At 34.7% G+C, this 20,954-nt stretch overlaps 1 protein-coding gene and 1 long non-coding RNA gene across 4 annotated transcripts in view; one reads left to right on the forward strand and one right to left on the reverse strand.

Moving 5' to 3' along the window:
- Positions 1-20,954, reverse strand: part of LOC131049844 (uncharacterized) — a 56,003-nt gene that overhangs the window by 23,999 nt on the left and 11,050 nt on the right. The gene's annotated exons all lie outside the window — the stretch shown is intronic.
- On the forward strand, positions 8,066-11,080 carry LOC131049843 (disease resistance protein Roq1). Its single transcript, XM_057983928.2, has 3 exons — positions 8,066-9,254; positions 9,356-9,628; positions 9,746-11,080. The coding sequence occupies exons 1-3, from the start codon at positions 8,103-8,105 to the stop codon at positions 10,367-10,369; spliced, it is 2,049 nt and encodes a 682-aa protein (XP_057839911.2). The 5' UTR covers positions 8,066-8,102; the 3' UTR covers positions 10,370-11,080.

Raw genomic sequence — 20,954 nt, forward strand, 5'->3', positions numbered from 1 at the left:
TAAATGCTATACTCTAACCCTCAAATCTAAACCCTTGGTTTAGAGCTAGACATGAAAGTCGAGAGAGAAATTGAGAGAGAGAGAGAGAGAGAGAGAGAGAGAGAGAGTTTCTCTTCACAAAAAAATGAGCATATTAGAGAGTATCTCTTTTTTTAAAAATATGAGCACATTAAAGAGAAAGGGAGGGAGGAGAGAGAGAGAGGGGGTGTTTATCTTCAAAGGAATTTAAGTGCATTATAGAATATGATATATTTTATGCTTCATTTTAATTGTTCATCAAAATTACAAATAAATTACATTTTAGAAATTAGACTCTATTATATACATAGTAAAAAAGTGGAAATTAGTTTTCATCAAATTTAAGTGTGTGCACACTCATCTTGGTTTCTAAGGATGTGTCCACTTTGAAAATTAGTAAAAAATATGATAAAAAAGTTAGACAAATTGAAAGGAAATTGGGTGACAAAATACAACTTCCTACATTGATCTATACAAGAGAGTGAATGCAAATATTTCCTAACCATTTAACATTTGCAAATCCAAATGCACATCTAATTAAACATAAATAGATATTCAACACAGAATAAACTCATGTCACAACATATACATAATGGGAAAACCCTTTTAGGAAAAAAACCCGCACTCTAAACACTTAGCTCAATTAATCGTCAACAAAATAGTTATAATACAATCTCAAAGCTATGCTCTTCACTTGAGTCTTCACACTATTACAGGATTCTAGAATAATTATGGCAGTATAACCACATGTTTGAAAATATTCAACCTATCATCCAAAATGAGCTAAGGCACCACATATTTATAACCACTCTAGTAGCATGAAGAATGGATGCCAAACTTGCCCAAAATAAACTCTCATGCCTAGAAGTGAACACAAGTCCAATATGGCATGTTGTCATAGTTAGGACTCAATGAAATGACAATTTACCATATCATCACTTGTTAATTCAACCTATCATGTCAACTCTACAGACCACATGCCTAACATGTGTGACAAATGTCAGCTATTGAAATACAACTCCAATCCATAATAGAAATTACAAAACAAGACCTTAGGAAATTGTCAAATTATTTTCCACTGTAGAATAGAAAGATATGACAACATCTTTCCAAAATATAGCATTATCCAAGTGGACACCAACTTCCTAAAAACTAGGGATTATGCCATCTCATCACCTGCTATGTAGGGTGTCACCTCACTAAGAGGTCCCAAAAAGTACATGACAACTTAGGAAGTTATCAACTTAGGATAAACCAATATATGCAATAATATTTAATTAATCAATCAAATAACTCATGTTATGAATCCAAGGTTGAGACACCTTAATCCCAACATTCTCCCATTTTGTATCAAGAGTCTAAGACTTGTCAAGAGTCCACTGCATCAACTACTCAAGGCCCCAATGCCTATGGAGCTAGCACACCATCTAAACTTCTTAGTGCTCACTAGCTTCACTAGTGCATCTGCAACATTCACTAAAGTGTCAACCTTCTCCATCATCACCTATCAATATGATTAGTTCTAGCATGTAGATTCTTTGCTAAGAAAAAGACACTTTGGCTATCATAATAGATAGCAATCTTTCCTACATCACCTTCTCCATCCTCACCTATCAATATGATTTGTTCTAGCATGTAGATTCTTTGCTAAGAAAAAGACACTTTGGCTATCATAATAGATAGCAATCTTTCCTACATCAAATCAAATGTTTGAAAATAGTCTTTTAATCCATATGGTTTCCTTAAAAGCATGAGTAGCTACATGTCCTCTACTTCTATAGCAAACAATAAAACTACAAATTTTTGCTTACTCATCCAACTAATAGCACCACCAAACATCATTAATATGTATTCAATTGGTGGATCTTTTCCTAGCAATATCAAGTCATAAAAAATATGTATCAAGTTTACTCAATGATCATATGTCTAGGAATTTGAATTTGAAGTTTGAAGTTTTAACTAGATTAAAAAAGTACTAATTACGTTGAAGGCGTCTCCTATCTGAGAATGGACTATTCGATATCTCAAATCAATGGTGGACAATCGCTTAGACGCGTGCAAGACGATTGAAACGTCTGCCGCCGTCGGTTTTTTCGGCTGCTTTATTATGTTATTTGAAATCATTTTCGTCGGTTTGTCTTCACAAGGGTTTCGACATATTACTTTGCCCACAAAAATATCTTCTCCACTTTTACCCAGTCTTCCACCTGCTCCCCAGTCACATCGAAGTTGAAATTGTTACACGTCTTTTGTCCATTCATCGCTATCATTTTCTAACCGCGCAATTTGTCTACACGACATACACAAGCAGATTCCGTAATGTGATCATTAGTACAATACTAATTCATTTGTACTTTCGTGAGAAGTACCTATTATTTCTCTTGAAATGCATGAAGACACGTCATATGAGATGAGAGATTTAAGGGAAAACAACATTTAAAATTGGCATTAATTTATACATCTAACTTTAACTAGAAAAAATCACCTCTCTTATCCACGCAGTTTACTTAATATTTGGTTCTAAAACTTTTTTTTAATATAATAAAATATTATTTTAAGATTAAAAATACTATTAAAAAAGGGAATCTTTTTTCATATATTTTGTTATCTTTTATATCAATTATTTTATTATATGTTTAATTTACATAAATTTTATATTATAATTGTATTTATTATTATATATATCTTATAAAATTATATATTTAAATATGTTCATATTAAATATAATATATGTCAAGGAATGTAGGTGTAGTAACGATCCCATTTAATGTATTCAAACAATCCCATATTATTTTTAAGAGGAATTAGATTTTATAATATGTTAGAAAAAATTATATATATAATTAGTAACTTATATTATAATGTGACACTTATTTATAATTTCTAATTTTTTTAGGAAAAATGTGTATAATAATTTATTAAAAAGATATATTCAAAAAAAAAATGAAATATATATCATTTGAATAATTTTTTTTAAGAATTGATTAAATTAATTTATAATTTTGTATATATGAAAAAAGTAATAATAATAATTTTATAGAAAAATGTAGAAAAAATTTCAATGAAAAAAAATTAAATATATCTCTCATGCAGTAATCTTTTGGTTTTTAAGTTTTTCTTTTATGTTTTATATTGGACTAGTGGTTTTATATTTGTATTATAATTAATTAAATATTTTTAAAATTTTTAATTAAAATAAGATAGAACTATTTTCATTATAATAATTTTTAATTAAAATAATAAATATTATAATAAGCTTAAAATAATATCATATTTAAGAATTAGATTTAGAATTAAGTTTAATAAATAGACGCATAGATAAATGATATGAACATGATTATTTTGATTTGAAGCTTACATGTTTGAATGCACATTATTATTAGTTATTTGTTACATTTATATTTAAACACTCTAATAGTTAAAGTATATTTTCTTATTGGTCAATAGGATTGTAAGAGGGTACAATTGTTTAGTAATTTAAATATAAGTTTATTAATTGGAATCCATAAAATTCTAGAACATTAATAAAATGAAATTTAGTTATAATTATGTGATTTTAAGAAGATTGTTTAATTGTTTTTATATCTTATTTACATTATTAATAATTAAAAATTATTTTTATTAGAATAGTTTACTTAATCAATTTTTGATACAAAATATATAATTGTCAATGTTTAAATATATTTAATATACATATTTTAAAATAATATTAAATAATTAATTTTGAATAGTATCATATTTAAATTTTTGTCATATTATTGATTTGAAGAATGTCTAGAAAACAATTTTAAAAATTCATCACAAGGCAAAAATTCAATCAAAGGAATACTAGTAATGTTCTTGATTATCTATCATATGTGATACTTTTCACATTACTTACATGCTTTACCATTCTAGATTTAATTGTTTGTTAGCATATACATTTTGTGAGATGTTGAAGAACTAGATGGGCATTGTTAGATTGCAAGGTTGCTTAATCTATGGAGTTTGGTTGATAAAAAATGATTCATAAGGTGTGAAGCTATAAATCTATTTTCCACATCCTGTTAAAGATAATATTTAATAAAATTTTGAATTTTGCAAATGCATCACACTATCTCTCAAGCTACTAGAAACATGAGATGTCCCACACAACATTCCACCATTGTCAATCCTATGTTCTAGATTCCATCATCATAATAAAATCAATGTGCATCTAGTTTTTTCATCAATGTCTACTCCCTTTTCTTAATAAAATCAATGTGCATCTAGTTTCTTATTAATTGGATGTATTTCATCTTCTAGGAAAATTATGTCATATATCAATGTGCATCTAGTTTTTTCATCAATGTCTACTCCCTTTTTCTTATTAATTGGATGTATTTCATCTTCTAGGAAAATTATGTCAGTATTATAAGTATTATATGTAACCATTGTCAATCCTATGTTCTAGATTCCATCATCATAATAAAATCAATGTGCATCTAGTTTTTTCATCAATGTCTACTCCCTTTTCTTATTAATTGGATAGGAAAATTATGTCAGTAATATATGTAATGGGTACATCTAAGAGATATTAAAGGTGAATTGTTGAGTCCTTAAGAGATATTAAAGGTGAATTGTTGAGTCCTTAAGCACATGATGTATTGTATTGGTGGACACTTCCCATGAAAACATGCCATATTTTGATTGTTGACCAAAACAACAATCAAATATCATTTTTTTTATTGTCAGTATCTCTTTCCCTCTATATCTATCTGTGTTCTCTCTCTTTCTCTCTTTTACCTCTCTATCGATCTACCTCTCTCTCACAATCATATGTCCCTATCTATCTCTTTATTCTTATTTATCTCCTCTAAATCCCTCTTTCTATATTCCCATCTCTCTATCAATATTCCTCTCAATATTCCTCTAACTAACACTCTCTCCCTCTCTTTTTCTCTCTTTTACTCTATCTCTCTAATATATATTCTTCTCTAAGTTATATATATTTACCTTTCTCCATTCTTTGTTTGTATTCTACCTTCATCTTTATCTCAAACTCTTTATATAATTTTATGTATATCTCTCTTTTTCTTCATCCCTCTTTGTTTCATTACATTCCTTTAACTCAACTCTTTCTCCATATCTATCTATCTACATTTATTTTATCTATTTCCCTCTCTCTCTCACTCCATCTCTCCTACTCTATATCTCTATATTTCTATTTATACCCCTCTCTCTCTCTATTTATTTCTCTATCCCTCTATATATCTCTTTATCACCCTCTACCTATATCTCTCCTTCTCCCCCTCCCCCTCTTTATACATTGAGCTATCTCTCTCGCCCCTTTTTTCCAATTTTTTACCAATACTCAAATCCCATATCTCTTGATAAAATGAAAATATAATATTTTAACTTGTCACAACGGATCTAATATCAAATATGCACTCTTCAACTCCCGAGTCCTGCAAAACCCTTAAACTCCATGCCCACAGTTTCCATCTATATATATATATATACCTCTCTCCCTTTATCTTCCCATATATCTGAGCTATATCTCTCTTTCCTTTCTCATATATCTCTATTCTCCCTTTTTTTTTTGTCCCTCTCGATCGTCTCCTATTTTTATCTCCCTCTCTCCATCTCTATTTGTCTATCTCTACTTCTCCTTGTTTTTTTTAACTCTCAAATTGTCTCTTTGCTTCTTTCCCTCTCACCCTCTCTATATATCCTTATATCTCTATCACTCTATCATCATCTATATCTCTCACTATCTATCCCTCTCCCTCTTCCTCCACATATCTCTATCTTTCTATGTCTCTTTATCTCTATCTCTCTTTACCTATCTATATCTCTCCATAAAATTATTTTCCTCATCATCTCTCCCTCAAACTTTCTCTCTCCTCTTCTATCTTTACACATGTACCCCTCTCTATCCATTTATCTCTCCCCCCTCTTTCCCTATCCTTTATATACCTCTATATCTATATCTCTTTGAATATTCATTTCTATCTCTCCATATTTCTTCTATTTCTCCCTCTATATATATCTTGCTATCTCCCCACCTCTATCTACCCCTATATCTCTCTATCTAGCTCCCTCTATATATCACTCCCAATATCTAAATTTATCTTTTTATCTCCCCCTCTCTAATTCTCTTCCTTTGTCTCCCTCTACATATTTATCTCTTCCATCTCTATCTTTCCGTCCTCCTCTCATTATCTCTCACTCACCTCTCAATATCCATCTCCATCTCCTATTTTCTATCTCTTGAGCCCTCTCTCATTGTTTATCTCTTCCCCCTCTATCTCTCCTTTCTATCCTTACCCATCAATATTTATATCTCTCTATATTGTAAACATAACATGAGCATGTTGATAATGGGCTCTAATTATTGACCTTCCATGTCTTTTTGGCGTAACCATTGCACACCAAGGTGCAATTGCTAGTTTTAAATTCATGAGGGGATGTAAATGATTTCTCAATTTTGAATGTATAAAAATGAAATAAGGTTGAATAATATGTAAAAAATTAAAAGACAAAATATGTACTGTTTTTCCCTACATAAAATCTATTATTTAAAAAAAATTGATATTTATCCCATTCTCCACGGCACCGATGGTGACCATTGGTTTCTTTCTATTTTCCACAGGCACCGACATGGATGCACATGGGCTATTGGTTTGGTGGACTCGGTCAAACAGTTTATCGATTATTTAACTCTTTAAATGAGTGGGTCTGTAAACGAAACTGAAACCAATCATGGCAGAAATTGTCTACATTCAAAGCAATTTCTTGGAATTGTGTTCCAGGAAAAATCCAAAACTACCTATCATAATCCAAAATAAGATACAAATAAATATCCTTTCAAACCTGTCATTATGGATGTACAGGTCGGTGATTGTTTAATTTATAACCTGTTGACTTTCCTTTCCTTTCTTTGAAGAGTTAGGTTACTGTCTAATTTTAAGGCGGTCCTTAGGATACTTCGAGGAAAGCACTGAGCCTGCTGCGTTATTTGAATACGTGGGTGCTTGTCTATTTTTTAAGCGTTTTCCCTACCTGTCATAATCCAAAATAAGATACAAATAAATATCCTTTCAAACCTGTCATTATGGATGTACAGGTCGGTGATTGCTTAATTTATTACCTGTTTTCCTTCCTTTCTTTGAAGAGTTAGGTTACTGTCTAATTTTAAGGCGGTTCCTTTCGTACTCGCCTTAGGATACTCGAGGAAAGCACTGAGCCTGCTGCGTTATTTGAATACGTGGGTGCTTGTCTATTTTCTAAGCGTTTTCCCCACTGTTATTTTCCTCATCGTTTTGAGGAGCGAACTAGCACAACTCTTATTTTCGTCGTCGTTTCAAGGAGAGGACTATACTCGCCTGTCGCATGATCTATTTAATTCATCCTTCTCTTCTCCTTCAAGATAAACTCATAATTGCAATCAAATCCTAATCACCCTGCTCTCTTTCTATTTTTTAAACGGGTAGTTAGCCTTCGAATTGGACCAATGGCGGCTTCATCATCTCGCAAGCAAAATCAGGAATTTAATGCTTTTTCTAGCAAAAGGGGGAGGATTTGTCAATCTTCAAGATTGTTTGATGTGTTCATCAACCACAGAGGCCCCGATGTCAAACAAACTCTTGCTATTCAGCTCTACGATTCCCTTCAGCAGTTGGGAATACGGGCGTTTCTTGATTTCCAAGAGAAGGAACTTGGAGATTCTTTTCCTTCCACTATTCAGACAGCTATTCACTCTGCTTCAGTACACGTGGCCATCTTTTCCAAAGGATATGCAGAGTCAGCTTGGTGTTTGGCTGAGTTAGTTCTCATGTTAAAAAGCCAAGCCAAAATTATCCCCGTGTTTTATGGAGTGAAGCCTAGTGATCTCCGCCACATAGAGAAGGGAGCATATGCTGATGCATTCATTAAATATGAAGAGAAGCACAGGTACCTGGAGAAGCTTAACGAGTGGAAGGAAGCCCTTCAGTCTCTTTCACTTATAGCCGGTGAGGAAATTAACAGGTAATATTTTTGCAATTTCGATAGTTCTATCTTATATAATTTTTTTTCCTTTTTGTCAAATCGGATTAATAATTTTCTTATCGAATTCTCCTTTAATGGTATACGGTTTAAGTGACGGAGACTGCCAAAACATAGTAGAAGCTGTGCAAGCGGAAGTACAAAGGAAAACACGTTTACATGTTGCTCAATATCCAGTGGGGCTTAACAATGTTGTCAAAGATCTTGAACGGCGTTGCCTCGGGGAACTTGTATACGACTTTGAAAACCGGCGCAGGCTGAAGACAACTCTCGCCAAAGGGTTGTTAAAGGATGAGGCTAAGGTAGTTGGCATTTTCGGTATGGGTGGAATAGGGAAGACAACTCTCGCCAAAGAGTTGTTTAATCGAAAGAGTTGTAATTACTCTAGAGCAAGTTTTTTGTTTGATGTGCGAGAAGCATACGAGAGAAGAGAATTACCTTCTTTGCAACTGAAGCTTCTCAAAGATCTCTTCCATTCACATCATCTCAGTTTTAAAAATACAGAAGAAGGAATAAGCTATCTCAAAGATAGTCTAGAAAGAAGTCCCGCCGATTTAAGCTTCCTACTTGTTGTAGATGACATCGATCATGTGGAACAGTTAAATGCTTTACTGGTCATGGATATCTTAAATAAATTAGGCAATAGTCTTGTCATTATCACAACTCGTGATGTTGGGGTGCTTATCAACACAGGGATTACTGATGGTTATCTTTTAAAAGGAATGGATAGAAATCATGGAAGCGAACTCTTCTGTTGGCATGCCTTTGACCAACCCAATCCATTGGAAGGGTACGAAGAGCTGGTTGATTCCTTCTTTGAAGTGTGTGGAGGGTTACCTCTATCTCTTCAAGTTTTGGGCAGGCACGTTCATGGTAGAAGTGAGGATTATTGGAGGTCAGAATTGATTGAAGTTAGAAAGATGCTGCCTCGGGATGTAAAGCAAAGACTCAGAATAAGTTTTGATGCATTGAATTCCGAAGAAAAACATATTTTTATGGATATTGCTTGTATTTTCGGGGGCAGAGAGCAGAGTATAGCCAAAAGAGTATGGGATGGATCAGGATGGAATGCTCAACATGCACTGGAAGCGCTCAGAGATAAGTGTCTTGTAGAAGGAGGAGATTCTCATTTGCGAATGCATGACCACCTGAGGGACTTGGGAAGAGAAATGGCAATTGAGCTCAACCCTCCTCTTCGCCTATGGCGTCGTCAAGATTTGAAATATTTGGTATGCGTGTTTTCCCCAAGATTTCTCCGTAGTATTGTAATATTGGAAATTTAAACTTGTTGCTATGTTAATAGAAAACTGAGCTGCTTTTGTGTATGCAGGAATCAATGGGTTTTAGAAATATCCTCACCAAAACCAACCTCAGATGTTTCCATTCCTTTTTTGACAAGTCCATGAATTCTCAAGTGACATTCTTCCTAGGCCAATCAGACAACTATGTTGAAATGTCATCTTCCTTACTATGGCTCGAGCTTGAGGGCTATTCCACAAAACAATCAATAAAGGGCATTCCTTCATGGATTCCTCTTCAAAGTTTGCAGTATTTGAAAATTAAGGTCGGACCATTTAAAACGTTGTGGAAGGATCGCATACAGGTATTTTGATCTTATCAAACAAAAACTAAATCTCCTTCAACAGTATGGTGAAATTCTCTGGGCTTTTTTTATTTATTATGGAGAGCTTTACACAAATTTATTTTAAATGAATTTCAGGCGCCCTCCCAATTAAAGAGTCTTGATATTACAGATTGTAAACATTTGAAAAGTGTACCAGGAATATCTAATTGTGTAAAGCTTGTGGAATTGAATATTAGTCGATGCCCAGAGCTTGAGGAGCTAAGGTTTGGTCATCTCGAATCTCTGGAAAGGATCACAGTTGTGGATTATAAACATCTGAAAAATATGTTAGGCACATCTAATCTTGTAAATCTTGTGGAATTGGGTATTACTCAATGCCCAGAACTTGAGGAGCTAACTATTGGTCATCTCAAATCTCTGAAAACAATCACAATTGCAGATTGTAAACATTTGAAAGATATGTCAGGGACATCCAATCTTGTAAATCTTGTGAAGTTGGATATTAGTCTATGCCCAGAAATTGAGGAGCTAACTCTTGGTCATGCTGAATCTCTGAAAACAATCATAATTGCAGATTGTAAACATTTGAAAAATGTATCAGGGACATCTAATCTTGTAGAGCTTGTGGAATTGGATATTATTCAATGCCCAGCGCTTGACGTGCTAACTCTTGGTCATCTCAACTCTCTGGAAACGATGAGAATTGCAGATTGTAAGCATTTGAGAAATGTGTCAGGAACATATTTCTACTTAGACTAAAGCTTATGAAGTTGAATATTAGTCAATGCCCAGAGCTCGACAAGCTAACCCTTCGTCATTCATCTATCTGGACACAATCACAATGCAGATTTTAAGGGGCATCTAATCTTCTACAGCTTGTGGAATTGGCTATTAGTCAATGCCCAGAACTCGAGTAGATAAATTTTGGTCATCTCATATATATCTGGAAATGATCAGAATTGTAGATTGTAAACATTTGAAAAGTGTGTCAAGCAATTCCAGATCTTAGGAATTATCAGGTTTATGATTTCAGGGAGTTAATAGCAGCTGAATATTTGAATAGTGTGTCAGTAGCATCTGGTTTTAGGATATTGAGTATTACTGAATGCCCGGAGCTTGAAGACCTAATGCTTGCAAATCTGAGCTGCCTGAAGAGAATTATAAATGAAATTGAAGACTCTAATCATTTGAAAGAGTAACTCATTGATAGAAATATAAAAAAAAAATTGTTGTGAAGAGCAAGCAGCATTTGCGGTCGTCCGATGCTTTAGGTGTTGTCAGATTTTAGAGGTTTAATTTGTTTGTAAAGGGTTATTTTTAATGAATGTGGTAAGCATAAATATCTTCAAGTGTATGGTAAATCTCAAGTTGAAGGAAGTATCGTTCAAGGGCTATTGATTTCAAGAATCCTTTTAACAGCCAATTGTAAATCTCATGTTGATTTAAGTATTGATTTATTTCTTTTTTTCACTTGTTCCCACACGATAGTCTATATTTTCGTACGTAGTGCTTCAAGAGATTTTAACTGAAGAATTTACCACGAAGACCCGAGTATTTTACCTTTTGTTTCAGACTCTGTACACATTAGCCTTGTTGATGGACTTGAAAACTTTAAATATCTGTTATATGGCGCTGATGCAGTTGCTAAAATTGGTTGCTGAAAGCAGTGAGGAATTAGAAAAATGTATTCTTTTCGATTTTGGTTGACAGCTCTACTTCAGTAGAGGATATAAACGAATCACTTCTGCACGGCCCCTACTGTCATGACAGCAAACTTCAAATGTGTCAGGGACATAAAAAAATCAATAATGATAACATAGAACAAAGGGATTCCTCATTTAACATAAAAAATCAATAATGATAGCATAGAACAAATGGATTAGTCATTAAAAAAAAACAATAATGATAACATAGAAAACAAGAACTGCGATGCAGCTAGAGTCCCTGCCAGTTGCAATAATTTGGAAAGGAGGAAACTGGAGTGGGTGTAAGTTATGTGACAGGCAAAGGATAATTCAGAGGGGTGATAGTGGCTCGGTTTCCACCAATAGCTACAGGTACCTATAAGCAGCTACAAGGGACGTGCTAGAAAAACCTGTGCTTGATGACCACAAAACCGAATTTTACTACAAAGATTTAAGTTGTGCATGTTTTCAAAGCATGTTGTTTTGGCTTGGCAATCAAAACTCAAAGTTGAAATACTTATGACTAGTTTAATAAATTGAGAGTCAAATCTTGGGCTTAAATTACATGAGAAGTAAATGTCAAATTGGATCTTTATTTTTCCTGTCTTTCCAAATTTTAATTCTTATGAAAAATATTTCTAGTTTAAAATTTTCCCATTTTAAATTCAAGTAGTTGCAAGAAGTAGAAACAGAAGCTTACGTATAGCTAGTCCTATTACTAAGTGGGATTATGACAGGCAGTCATGATGTTGATTGGATGGCCTGCTTGATCAAGTTACTTATGCATTTAAGATTGATGCAAAATTTACGTAGGTAGAATTTCCCATAATCTTTAAAATGTTTGAGAATCGAATGTGACATTCTAACAAGCAGACCATTTAAATGAAGACAAATTCCAGTAAAAGCCTACATTGTCCTCTCTGTTTTAAGTCTAAAAGTGATAAGAGGCAAATACTTATATATTTATATCTGTAATCAATTCTGATTCATAACTCTGCAATAGAAACCAATGCCAGAACATAATAGAGGAAATTGAGTGCATCTATTCAGAAAGGAAAATATACAAGCTGAATTTAACCAAACACAATGCCAAAAAAGAGGTTTGATATAATTTTCTGTCACAATTTTCTGAGACTATCAAACATTCATGCTTGAGGTCTAGGAAATTTTAAACATTCAATTGCAATGCTCTGCTTAAAATTTTACAGAACAAGCCAAACTAATGAAAAGCTTTAAAAAGATATTGGCTGGAATCATAGTTCTCAGAAATAGCCCATCCATTTTTGCTTAGTAACCACGAATATTTCAAGCTACAAAGACAATTGAACAAAGAACAACAATCAATACTGAAAAATGTACTAATGACAAAAAGACTTGCACCTCAAAATCCATTATGCTTGTTCTTGACAGGTGGAGCTGGCACAGGCAAAACTTTTACAGCTAAAGTGCTTTTTGAAACAATGAATCGATTCTATGATAAGCAACTAAATAGTGACCCGCTCAAGATGAAAGGCATAATTGTAGCTTCCACAGGAAAAGCTGCATTTAATGTAGGTGGCATTACTGCACATTCCATCTTCCATCTACCATGCAACTCTTCAAAATCGCTACCTTTGGACTCAAACACACTCGATAGCCTAAGCAAAAAACCTGAGCAACTACAAATTCTACTTATTGACGAGGCTTCACTAGTTGGCTCTAGAATGTTGTGCAACATTGACAAAGGACTCCGTCAAATCAAACACACACCAACAAAACCCTTTGGCAATATTGATATCATATTTTGTGGTGACTTGTACTAAACACAACCTGTATGTGATGCTTGGATATTTGAAGAACCAACAATAAATAATGAGAAAATGCCATACACTTTTTGGCTTGATAATGTCACATGCTTCGAATTACACACTGTAGTCAGACAAACAAGTGAACATTTCATTTCCATATTGAACCGTGCCAGGACTTGTCATCAAACAAGTGAACATTTCATTTCCATATTGAACCGTGCCAGGACTTGTCATCAGACTGATCAAGACATCTCCCACTTGAATACAACATGTTACAAGACTCCTCCCAATAATCCAAGATTTCCATACTTGTTTCAAAGAAACTCAATAGCCGATGAGCACAACAAGAAAATGTTAAACTACTTGCCCACTAAGCTTTATGTATTGGAGGCCGTGGATAACAAAGACACTCCCATTGACAATACCCACTTCCAACATGATAAATCATCACTACCTAGCACAATCTTTGTAAAGCCAGGAATTTTGGTTGAACTAATTGCTGGCAACCTCAATACACAAGATGGACTAGTCAATGGTGCTGATGGCATTTTCCAATTGCACACAACTGATCAACAAGATATTGTTTGGATTCAATTCAATGACCCTGCAATTGGGAAATTGCGTCGCCAAAGAATGCGAAGTCTATAAAAAAATTGTATTTTGCCTTCCTGGACACCAATAATGAGAATTGCTAGAAGAGTCAAAACAGGTACAAAAATAGTCACTCGAACACAATTCCCTTTCCAATTAGCATGTGCACAAACAATCCACAGAGCACAGGGCTTGACAATGGACGCACTTGCTTTTGACCTATGGTCTTGTCTACATTGCTTTGTCACGTGTAAGAAACATTGAATCGGTGTACCTAATGCACCAATTGCAACACTCAAATTTCGAAGTATGTCAAAAAGTGGACAACGAAATGCAACATCTTTGAACTTCAGCGCAATGGAAACTCCAATATAGTCTTTCTTTAGTACCGTCAAACCAGATCATTATATGCTATTTGAATACACGTAGCTTTGAATTGCACGCACAAGAAATAGCCCATGACTATGATCTGCTTGCAGCAACTGTGCTTTGCTTCCAAGAAACAAAAGATAGGACTCTTGAACATCTTAAATTGCTCAATGCAAAATTCAGATGCTATCCTTCGCTAGCTACTCATGGCCTACTAACATGTTGCACAAAAACAACCACATTGCAAAAAACTGAAACTTTAAACATTTTTTCAATATTTGTAATTTGTTCTTTGTTTGCATTGAATGGTTCATTAGTTCTAAAAGGTACATATAACATAAGTTTTTCTCTGCAGTAGTTCTCATGATCAATATGTAGATTGTATCTTACATAGCGTATGATATGTGGCTTTCTCCTTTTTTGTATCTTTGTTGGATTGTTGGAATAGAAAGCTGTATATTCAGCTAGTGATAGTTTGTCAGAAACAATTGGTCTCTGTGTGTATTTTTCTATTGCAAATGTGTACATAATATTTTCAGAATCATCTTGTTCTCTTGCCAATAGCATAGGGCTTTTCAACATGAAAACTCTGCTTTCTAGTGGTGCGGTATTTATGAAAACAGTTTTCCTCGAACATTTATGCAATGGCAATGAGAGGACAATGTGAACAGCTTGTCGACTGGACATTTGTTGATAGTTAAGCAATGCATTACCTAGTTTTCGCATGAACTGTATCTTCTCATCATAAGCATAAGTGCATTGTTGTCACAATTGGCGAAATGCAAGAGATAATGATCTATCTTGTTTTGTCATATATGAACAACAGTAAGATGCGGCAGCATATGCATCTAATATAAATTGTGTCTGTATTTGCATACCATAGAGCTGGCACATGCCTTGCAAATGAATTTATCCAAATATCAGCTGGGTGTCTTTCTAGCATCACAATTTTCCGTGACAATGTTGATTGTAACATTCCGATGTATTCTACTTCTATCTCAAATTCTTCCAAGACACTGTCAAATGTAGTTTCCTTTGTATAGTGTTTATTTGCTAATTGCTTGAAAAAATTTCTTGCTCTATCTTTCATTGCAGTATTAGCAATTGGCAAGGGCTCTAAAATTGTTGTTCTTCTCATGGGGGGCAAAGGGAAACTAAATCGGCAGCTAGAGGTTTTGTACTTTTTACAAGTTTTTGTATGATGATGTGTTTGCATTTTGACAAGATTTGTATCAAGCAATGAGAAATCACATGAAATATACTTGTCAACAAAGTTTTCTATTTCAGTATCATTGCAATTTCCATATATAGGTGCATTTTTTATCCACAGCATAAAATACACATGTTCATCTCCTCGGTTTTGGAACTCTGTGACAAAAAAGTAGTCCAATACTTTGTCAAATAACTGATTGTTTTTTGACATCATTTTCCGAAATGCATTGACCCTTTGGTTGAAGTAGCGGCTGCAAAGTACTAGATTTTTCCTAATTTCAAAGAAGTCCTTATCTTCTATAGTTTCATTGTGCTTAGTCTCTTGTGTGGTAGATATATGTTGCAATGCTAGTACTGGATTTTTCCTGATTTCAAAGTCTAAGTCCTTATCTTCTATAGTTTCATTGTGCTTAGTCTCGTGTGGTAGAAATATGTTGCAATGCTAGTACTGGATTTTTCCTGATTTCAAAGTCTAAGTCCTTATCTTCTATAGTTTCATTGTGCTTAGTCTCGTGTGGTAGACATATGTTGCAATGCTTTGCACAATGGCTCCCAAAAGTGCTCAGCGCTTGTTAATGTTACGAAAAAAGTTGGCATTATCATTGCAAATATATTTTTCCTTGTGTTTTCTAAACAGTCAGGAGATGTTCGGATAGTCCTTAATGATCTAAAGCCCAATGGGGATCGCAATATTTTTTTCCAAATTAGCAGGACTATGGACGTCCTTTGCAAGCACCTTTTTACCTTTCAATTCAGCTTTCCTAATGCAAACCCATGCTAGGGAAGATATTTGTTGGATAATAATTTTAATGGCTTTGAAAAAAATATTTGTTGTGTGTGGCAAAGTCATTGTCTTTATGCATGAGCTCCCATTTTGCTATTTTTTGATAGGATAATTTATTGGTAATGTCAATTGGTCGAGCAGCCCCATAAAACAGAGTTGGGAAGTTCATTTCTTCTAAGTGCGTATCTTGGAAAATACCAAGAGGTTTGCAACCTTCAGATGGTGCAATTTCAATTATAGTTGTGTCTAGGTCTTTGATTGCATGTGCATCATTAAACCAATGTATTAGTGATTCAGTTATGGGTTCTTCATCATGTTCAGACATGTCATCATGCATATCTATTTATGTTTCAGTGTCCATGTGCATGTGTCCTTTTTTGCTTACAAGTAGAGCTTCCCAGTCTTTATTTATTGAGATATTCTCTTTTGTATATAGTGGTGTTTTGGATAAAACTGTTAAAGCATTCATTACGTATGCAGGCCTAACATTGCCTTGTGCATATGCATTTTCATATAGTAGCTTTCGTTTCAATTTGACTTCAATTGTTCTACCTTCATCTATTTGTCTAGGCAATGCTTGTTGAACCTTATCAAAATCCACAAGAACATTGATTATTGAGACATTTAAGCCATATTGTTCTCTTTTATATCCTAATTGTCTTTCTTCTAGAGACATCAAAGAATGGACAACATTTATTCGTGTATTGCACCTTATGTTCCATGGGACAGTGAAATGAGGGAATTTGCCATTTGAGGTAGCTTTTATAAATTGTTTGCAAATGGATTCTCCTATTGTAATTCTTTTCTTGTTGGTTGCAATAGGGAGCAAAGAAAAAGCACTAATAAATGCATTGTCTGCTTCGCATATGTTTTTATGAAAATGCAACATCTCACAAAGAGCACGTGATTGAGTAGGTGTGTCATTGATGCTTTGCAAGTATATGTTAACAAATTTTTGGATTGCATTATTCTGTGTGCGTGCATGTCTATGCTTCGTTGCTTGATGGCTAGGTCTTGTCTTTCGGAATAGAAAATGTTTACCTAGAGTAGATTTGACATTTGAAACAATTGGAGCTTTTGGTTTTGTTGTGGCTGGAAATGCATTAGCCTGGAAATGTGTGGTTGCATGATTTGCAGTGTTTGTTGTTTCAGCTGCTTGTTCGTTGGCTGTCTCTTTTTGTTGCCTACCTTTTTCACGTATTACTGCTTTCAGACATCGCAATGAGCGAGGTATTTCCAAATTTGTGCTATGAAAAGTTGTGATTCTTTCCAGCTTGTGTGCTTGTTGCAAAGGAAGTAATTGTATTCTTTGTTCCAACATTCTGTGAACAAGTCCAATAAGATTCATTACAAAAATTTGGCTCAAGTGTGCATACATTTGGTGACAATTTTGTGTTTCCTTTTGTTGAATAATAGCTAGCTCGGATACCTAATTATTGCATTATAAATACAAATGTATTATCTCTTATGTAAATTGAATTATCTTGGGCTAGACCCAATCATGTAACGTGGAGGCAATCAATTGTAACTTTGGGCTGGACCCAAACTTGTAACGTGGAGACACTTAATTGTAGCTTTGGGCTGGACCCAAATTTGTATCGTGAAAGGCAATAAATGAAATTAATCAATAAATTAGATGCAAGCCGACTTGAGGGTTGGCGCCAAAGATGGGATATAAATATAACAGCAAACAAAGTCATTACACGATCATCATCTCATGCAAATGTTATCTGCTCTCCAAGCAGTGATCTCTCCTTCACTCAAGCGAACTCATACAAGCCTATTGTGTGAAAGATTCAAGGTTGATTGTGGCGAAGTAGTCAAACACCCTCATGCGAACTTGACAAGGATTTCTATTGTGCGATTCTGACCTTATACATCTGTTGTTGATCCTCCTATCCATCCGTTGTTGATAAGGGCTGCAAGCTTCATTGATATATTGAACAGCAATCTGAAATAAGTGTATTGCCTTGTAATTGCCTACATTTGAGATAATACATATTGTATTTGAGGATGGGTTTTCCACCTCCAAGAGGAAGTTTTTCCTAGGGTATTGGTGTTTTTTGTCTTGTGTTTTATTGCTGTTACTGTCATTCACAGTCTGATTATAATCTAATTGCTTAAATCAACAACTGCTTGCTTAAAATTAACATGGTATCAGAGTTTTAGGTTCATTCAAAATAATCAGATTATTAGTTGTACTTCACTTTCAGTTTGCTGTTTTAGTTTTGCAAGATGGTTACAGGTCTAAAATAAGAGGACAGACTTGAAGGTGCCCTCAATTTTACATCATGGAAGGTTTGTGTCCTCCTCACTCTTGAAGAATTGGAGTTGTTACTGTTTGTGGAAGACAAGGATCTAACTTAACCTTCGGATCCGGAAGAACTAAATTCAAGAAGAATGCTCTCAAGGCAAAGAAGTTCCTTATTGATTCAGTGAAGGATCATCTTGTTCCAGTTATCTCCAAACTGAAGACAGCCCAAGAGATGTTTAAACATCTTGAAGGGATATATGAGATCAACAACATCAGCCAGACACTTACATTGAGGCAGCAACTTCTTCAAGTCAAAATGAGCAAAGGAGATTCAGTCATGTCCTTCTTCATGAAGATTTCAGAATTGAAGGACCAACTCAGCGCCATTGGAAGCGAAGTTGTGGACAAGAATATTGTCATGATTGCTTTGAATGGTCTTCCTAACTCTTGGGATCCTTTCATTCAAAGCATAAGTGGAAGAGCTGAATTCCCTTCCTTCGATCGCCTCCAGTCAGATTGCATTCAAGAGTCACGCCTTGCTGCAATAGAAATGCATAAAGGCTCTCATGGAGGAGATCAACATGTGCTTGCATCTCAACATGTTAGAAGAAAGGGAGGCCATTGGAAGAAAAACAACTTCAAAAGAGTTAGAGACTTCAAACCTCCTGCTTTCGATTCAAGGAAGAAGCCAAGGGATCTTTCATGTGTCTGTTGCTTCAGATGCAACAAGTTTGGACATTATGCCATATAATGTCAGAATCCGCCCATGGAAGGAGAGGTCAACCTGAATGAAGTTGCAAACTCAAAGGATAATGAAGACTATCTCTTCATTTCTGTCTTGTCCAACAATGTGCCAACCGATAGTAACACTTGGTTGACAGACAATGGTGCATCTAGACACATCACGAGATATCAAGAGCATCTCTTAGACTTGATGGAGAAAGAGTCCAACCTTCATGTGGTAATTGGTGATGATGCTCAGTATTTGGTAAGAGATTTTGGTAGCACTTCTTTAAATTTAGAATCTAGCATGTCCTTGCATCTTAGTGATATTTTATTTGTCCCTGGAATTAAGAGGAATTTAATTTCTATTTCTGCCCTAGAAGATAATGCTTATCAAATAGCATTTTCTGAGGGTAAAGTACTTGCATGGCCTAAGAAATCTAGTCTGCTCGTGTTATTGGAAATAGATATGATAGTTTGTATAATCTTTCAGCTAACCTCATTCGAGCACTCATTCATGAAGCTCCTGAATCTAGCGAGCTATGGCATCGAAGGCTCGGTCATCTTCACTATTAGGTACTTCCTTCACTTGAAAAGATGGTTAAAGGTATGCCTAAACTTAATCAATTTCATGATGATGCTTGCAAAGGTTGTGCATTAGGTAAGAACACTAAAAGTCCATTTCATAAAAGTGAAAGTAGAGCTAAGGAAAAATTAGCACTTGTTCATTCTAATCTATGTGAACCCATGTTTGTTTCTTCACCTCCTTCACTTGAAAAGATGGCTAAAGGTATGCCAAGACTTAATCAATTTCATAGTGATGCTTGCAAAGGTTGTGCATTAGGTAAGAACACTAAAAGTCCATTTCATAAAAGTGAAAGTAGAGCTAAGGAAAAATTAGCACTTGTTCATTCTGATCTATGTGAACCCATGTTTGTTCCTTCACCTAGCAGATTTCTATACTATGTTACATTTATAGATGATTTTTCTAGAAAGACTTGGATTTACTTTCTAAAATCTAAAGAATCTAATGAAGTGTTAAGTAGGTTTAAAGAATTTAAAGCTCTAGCTGAAAATATGTCTGGTAAAAGGATTAAAGTGTTAAGATTTGACAATGGAGGTGAATACACCTCAAGTGGCTTCAATGACTTTTGTGTAGAAACAAGAATTAAGAGGGAATTTTGTGTTTCCTACAATCCTCAGCAAAATGGTGTAGCTGAACGAAAGAATAGAGTCATTGTTGAAGCTGTCAAAGCTATGATTCATGATCAGGACCTGCAGACCTTCTTATGGGCTGAAGCATCCAAGACTGCAATGCACGTTCAAAATAGATGCCCTCACTGTGTCCTAACCAGATATCAGCCACCTAAGGATCTTTGGAAGTCATGTCTATGTTCATGTGCCAAAAGAAAAGAAGACTAAGTTAGAGCCTTCCGGGAAGAAGGGTATCCTTGTTGGATATAGTGAATCTTCTAAGGCATTTTGCATCTACATTCCTGGTCAAAGGTACATTGAGGTAAGTAGGGATATCACCTTTGAAGAAAATATTGCTTTCAAGAAATCTAAAGATTCTCTTATTGATAATGATAAAGAAGTCAATTATAATCAAAATATGGATATTGATACTAACCCTGAGATTCAAAGGGAGTCTATTGAACCTCCTGAACCTATTGAGCATGATGATCCTCCTTAACCTCTGGTTCCAACTAATGGACCTAGAGATATTGCAGTTAGCAAGAAACGGCCGCTTTGGGTTAGAAGCACAATTCAAGATGCAGAAAAGTTTGCAGCTCCTAGTGGCACTTTCAGAGAAAGTAAGAGACCTCAGAAAACTCTCCAACTATGTTGCAATGATGTGCAACATCATTGAGGCTGAACCATCCAGCATAGAAGAAGCTATGAACCAGCAAGCATGGAAGTTAGCTATGGACAAAGAGTA

The sequence above is a fragment of the Cryptomeria japonica genome, chromosome 1 (assembly GCF_030272615.1).
Source record: "Cryptomeria japonica chromosome 1, Sugi_1.0, whole genome shotgun sequence".
NCBI classification, from domain to species: domain Eukaryota; kingdom Viridiplantae; phylum Streptophyta; class Pinopsida; order Cupressales; family Cupressaceae; genus Cryptomeria; species Cryptomeria japonica.

Coding starts and splice junctions, on each gene's coding strand:
- LOC131049843 (XM_057983928.2), top strand. CDS start 8,103: ATGGTATACGGTTTAAGTGACGGAGACTGCCAAAACATAGTAGAAGCT. Junction 9,255..9,355: donor GTCAAGATTTGAAATATTTG/GTATGCGTGTTT, acceptor TTGTGTATGCAG/GAATCAATGGGTTTTAGAAA. Junction 9,629..9,745: donor TGTGGAAGGATCGCATACAG/GTATTTTGATCT, acceptor AATGAATTTCAG/GCGCCCTCCCAATTAAAGAG.